At 34.8% G+C, this 4,974-nt stretch overlaps 1 protein-coding gene across 1 annotated transcript; it reads right to left on the bottom strand.

Annotated features, from left to right (window-relative positions):
- Positions 1-3,788: 3,788 nt before the first annotated feature.
- On the bottom strand, positions 3,789-4,974 carry LOC125201726 (uncharacterized). The gene has a single exon (XM_048099958.2). It carries the CDS (start codon positions 4,866-4,868, stop codon positions 4,035-4,037), a length of 834 nt encoding a protein of 277 aa, XP_047955915.1. The 5' UTR covers positions 4,869-4,974; the 3' UTR covers positions 3,789-4,034.

Here is a 4,974-nt window from a genome sequence, read left to right as displayed (position 1 = left end):
GTACCAAATATGTGATTATTTTTTCTTCCTTTCTTATTTCTCTTTTTCTTATTTAGTTCCTTATTCTTTCTTTTTTCTCATTTTCTTCTTTCTTTTTTTTCTTTTTTCTCCTTAATTTATGTTTCTTCTTCCTTCTTTTTTTCTTTTTTCTTCTTTTTCTTCTTTCTTTTTAGTGTTTTATACATACATCTTATTGCATTATACAAACAAAAAACAAAATACCTAAATTAATTAATTAAATAATTTTTATTAAATTTTAATACTCATTTTAAGGTTGAAACACCTAACTAATAATATTCAACTTTTATATCCTTACAGATCACAATGTTAAATTTTTATTAAGGCTATATTGATTAGTTAATAATAATAATAATAATAATAATAATTTGTAATTATTATTATTATTATAACATAATATTATGTGATTCATAATCTATATAATTATACTACAATTATTTATTAATTACTATTAGTTTTTAGTATTATAATAATAATATTATTATAATAATTAAATATAATTATAACTATAATTATATTTAAGTATATTTGAATGATATTAAAAATGAATTAATTATTAATTTATAACATCAAGATAATAATATTAATATTTATTAATAATAATAGTATAAAGAATTAGGAGAATGAAAGAAGATATTATAATATTACTTTTGGTACTAATTTTATGGATGCCCAAAATACCCTTTATGATATAAATGGAAAAATATATTTGTTTAAAGGGCATTTTGGGAAGAAAATTGCATGAGGTACCCAAAAATGTGATTTATAGGTACCAAAAACGATATAAAATAAAGATCAGGTACCATTTACGTGCGAAAGTGAAAGATCAGGTATGATTTAAGTAGTTCACTCAAATAACAAAATATATTAACTCCCTTTGTTTCACTATAATTGAGTCATGTTACCATTTCAGAAAGTTTCTTCATAGTTGAGTCATTTCCTTATACAATAACTTTTTTCTCTTTTTTACTTTATTCTTTCTACTTTATTCACTTTATACTTTATTCTCTCTACCTTTTCCTCTCTTTTACTTTTTTATCCATTTATTTAACACACCCGATATTCATTTCTAAAACTTCGTGCCGAAAAATTTCGCCTCAACTATAGCGAAATGGAGGGAGTATTAAATTACACATCTGAATATTCTGTGGCTGTAATGTGGGTTCTTGTTTATTGTGCTGTATTAATGCGAATATGATGACATTGTATTCGGGTTTTATTTGTGCCAAAAATATAATAGGGTTCACGTTCAAATTAAATTTTTTAAAAAAATTATACTCGCATTTAATGGATGGATCGTTACGAGGTGACCCGAGAACAACCTACTCATAATTTTCCAGTCCTAATATCAATTGGAGAAATTGGCTAGCATTCTTCATTTGAATTTGTCTAGAAATTTTAATTCAGTCGTATAGCTCTCGCTCTATTGCACGGACTTTATAGCTCATTTATACAATCATTGAAGCTACACCAATAGACCTGAAGACCAACTTAATATGGCCATGCATACTAAGGAGTATATTAAATATGGAGTAATTTGTAATTGAACTGCTGGTATTAGTTCCTATCCTCGGTCTAAAAAAAGTGCATTGTGAATTTTAATTAACCAAACAAGTCATTCTTCTACATTCTTGATAATAGTATTAATCAGAAGTTGCCAAAGTAGGCTGCAAGACAGATATTAGGTTATCTTCGAACATTTACATCAAATTCAAACTCATTTTTCAATAGAATTATTTTACTCAGCAAACATAAGCTCCAAAAGAATATTCCATATTCTCTAGTATCTTTTACTATACTTTTTCAGTCTCATCCATAAATTTATTTAAGTTAGTACGCATTAACTCCAAAATACTTTATCAATAGTTTATATAACTTAATACAATTTGCTTATTAAATTAAATATACTACATATTCAATAAAAAATACAGTAACATGAAAATTATAGTAAATCAAACATATTCCAGAACATTCAAACATAAAATTAAAATAAGTACATTTAAACACATCGACTACACAAAAAATATGGGTTATAATATTATAAATTATACAAGAAAAAATAATTAATAGTAATAACTTATCTAAAATTGTTGTAAAATAAATTTTATTGATTAGAAAAGTAAAAGTTACTAATATGTTAAAATTGAGTAAAATCAAAATATCCTCAATTACAAATTTAAAGATGCCCGTGTATGGTATGATTATTAGACCAACTTGAACATATTTAAATTAAGTTGCCCAATTAAAATGAATTAGCCCAATTATTAATTATTTGAAGCCCATATATGGTAGACCGAAATAAGATACCCCTACTTTCCTCCATCTTCTTCCTTGCGACCAGATTCTGCATTTCCAACGTTCAAGCAGCTCTGGTCTTCTCTATATATCCAGGTAAACATATTCAAATATAAACAAATGGAACGGTCGAATTGCAATTTTTTTAAAATAAAAAGAAAATTTGCACATTCAACAGTATTAGATACTGTTCAAAAATGCTAAAAAACAAGGAGTATACAATTTGAGATGAGGTTTAGTATTATTGGAGCTCATTTCAACGGCAAAGATAGTGTGAAACAAGATAATTTGTTGATAGAATTTCAAATTTCAATATGTTGTAAGATAACACCTTAAGAAAATCCAAGTTCACAGGTAACAACAGCGTGCTCAAAATCCAACTCCATAATCCAAATTGGTTGAAACTCACACTGACAACTCCATAAACAATCCAAATTCTCCGGTGGGAAACAGCGAGAATCCGAGATGATGAAATCAGGAATCCAAGCCCAATATCGTGTTTCTTCCTATAATTCTTATGGACTTGGATTTAAATTTACTAGTACCAAAGTAAATGAAACAAATTGGGTCACTAGCAGCTCCAAGTAATTTCCCTTTACTAGATTCAAACAGTCTAAGATATGCCCAATCGACAAATGGAGTGATCTACTTTCTTATAGTGATACTGATCAAAGGACTTGTTCCCAAAAATAGATAAAACACCAGATCTTTCATAAAGTGATGATAACAAAATTCATAAACTCCATGAACAGCCACACGCATATTGAAAATACAGGTCATTTGTGTCAAGAAGATGCGGCAGAAAGGATCAAAGCATGTGACAGGACATCATTTCCCACTTACTCAACCCCTACTAAGCAATCCTCAAGAGGAAAGGGTAACACAATTCAAGGGATGCAGAGGATAAGGATTTCTATTAAGACTATGCAGTTAACAGTTTTGGTTGAAGATCACAAGCTCAAGCCACAAACATTTGTTTACAGACACTTCACATAGTCATGTAGTGTAACACAGTGAATTAATAAACCTAAAGGAAGCTATCACATGGCACAATATGCAGTAGCCTAAGAGGAAGGAAGCATGATGCTGCATAACCTAAACTAGTTAAAATGCATACCACAAACGGTTAGACTCAAAGCTTATCTATTTAGTTCTTGGTAAGATTATATGGAAGAGGCGGAATGGAATGAAGATAGAATGAAATGACAATTCCTATGCATTTCTATTAAACTCTCTCCTCCATTCAAGCAGAGGATTGGAATGGAAGTAGTATTCACCATTCCATTCCTCATCCATTCCATCGTACCGACGAAAAGGGCTTAGAGTTGTATAAACTGAAGCTAATAGTTGCACTTCCAAGTTCCAAATATCAAGATTAAAATCATCCATAAACAAAAATCTCAACACCAACAACACACATCATAAACAACTAAGTAGAGCTCAGGAAAGTAACAGCAAAATCGAAGAAAACCAAGAAACCGAACCACCATATTATACACTTGCCAACCAAGTGGGGAAAATTTCGGTTCACAAATCAGTGGATCGCATGACAACAATTGTAGCAAAAAACCATTCCATAACAATATAGGAGCATCATTCTATAGGTATAATACCCGCCAAACATAGAGCAAAAACCATAATAACAGCATAATTAAACCATCCGCAAAGCAAAAATAGCATCAACTGAACCAAAAAAGAGAGAATAATAGAAGCCGACTTATTCACGAGGCGCTTTTGCATTCCCTTGCGAAGTGTCCAGACTCACCGCAGCTGAAACAGTTGCCTCCACCACCACCTCCTCCGCTAAACCTGCCAAAACCACCACCGCCGCCACCTCCACGGCTGTAGCCACCACCACCGCGTCCACCCCCGCTGCCTCCACGCACACAATCCCTCGCCATATGACCAGGTTCCCCGCAGTTGAAACAATCACCACCACCACCACCACCGCGGCCACCACCGCCTCCGCCACGCACACAATCCCTCGACATATGACCTGGCTCCCCGCAGGTGAAGCAAGCACCACCGCCACCTCCACCACCGCCGCGATTGCCACTAGGACATTCCCTCGCCATATGCCCAATTCCTCCACAGCTGTAGCATCCTCCACCGCTTCCACCGCCTACACCTCCGCCTCCGCCTCCATTAGAGCAATCCCTAGCCATATGCCCAACCTCGCCACAATTAAAGCACTCACCGCCTCCTCCACCGCCTCCGCCGCTCCGATAACCGTATCCGTTGCCGTCGTTCCTCCGATCTCCGTATCCGAAGCCTCCGCCGCGGCTGTTGGTGTTATTCCCCCTCCGAGAAGTGGTGTCGACGGGGCCTCCTCCTGGAGCAGTGACATCAGCAGCCTTGGTCTTATCGCCATCTAGAATGATGGTGAACTCGACCTCCTGGCCCTCGCGGAGGGAGCGGTAGCCGTCAGATTTGATGGCGGTTTGGTGGACGAACAGATCTTCGCCTCCTTCCTCGGGCTGGATGAATCCGTAGCCCTTCTGATCGTTGAATTTGGTGACGACGCCCTTGGATCGCATAGCCTTCTCCTCTGCCATTGAAAGAAACCCTAGAAACCCCGATTTATACGATTGTGTATACGTATAGGCGAGAGATAGCTTTTTGATTGTGCGTGCTTACACAGAGTGTGTGTGTGCTATTTAT

This window comes from Salvia hispanica, chromosome 2 (genome assembly GCF_029641045.1).
Source record: "Salvia hispanica isolate PSC_SH4W2 chromosome 2, Shi_PSC_v1, whole genome shotgun sequence".
Lineage (NCBI taxonomy): Eukaryota > Viridiplantae > Streptophyta > Magnoliopsida > Lamiales > Lamiaceae > Salvia > Salvia hispanica.
The sequence above is the reverse complement of the archived record's forward strand: the minus strand, read 5'-3'. Positions and strand labels throughout refer to the sequence as shown.

Excerpts from the sequence above, each read along its gene's own strand:
- LOC125201726 (XM_048099958.2), bottom strand. The coding sequence starts at position 4,868 with ATGGCAGAGGAGAAGGCTATGCGATCCAAGGGCGTCGTCACCAAATTC.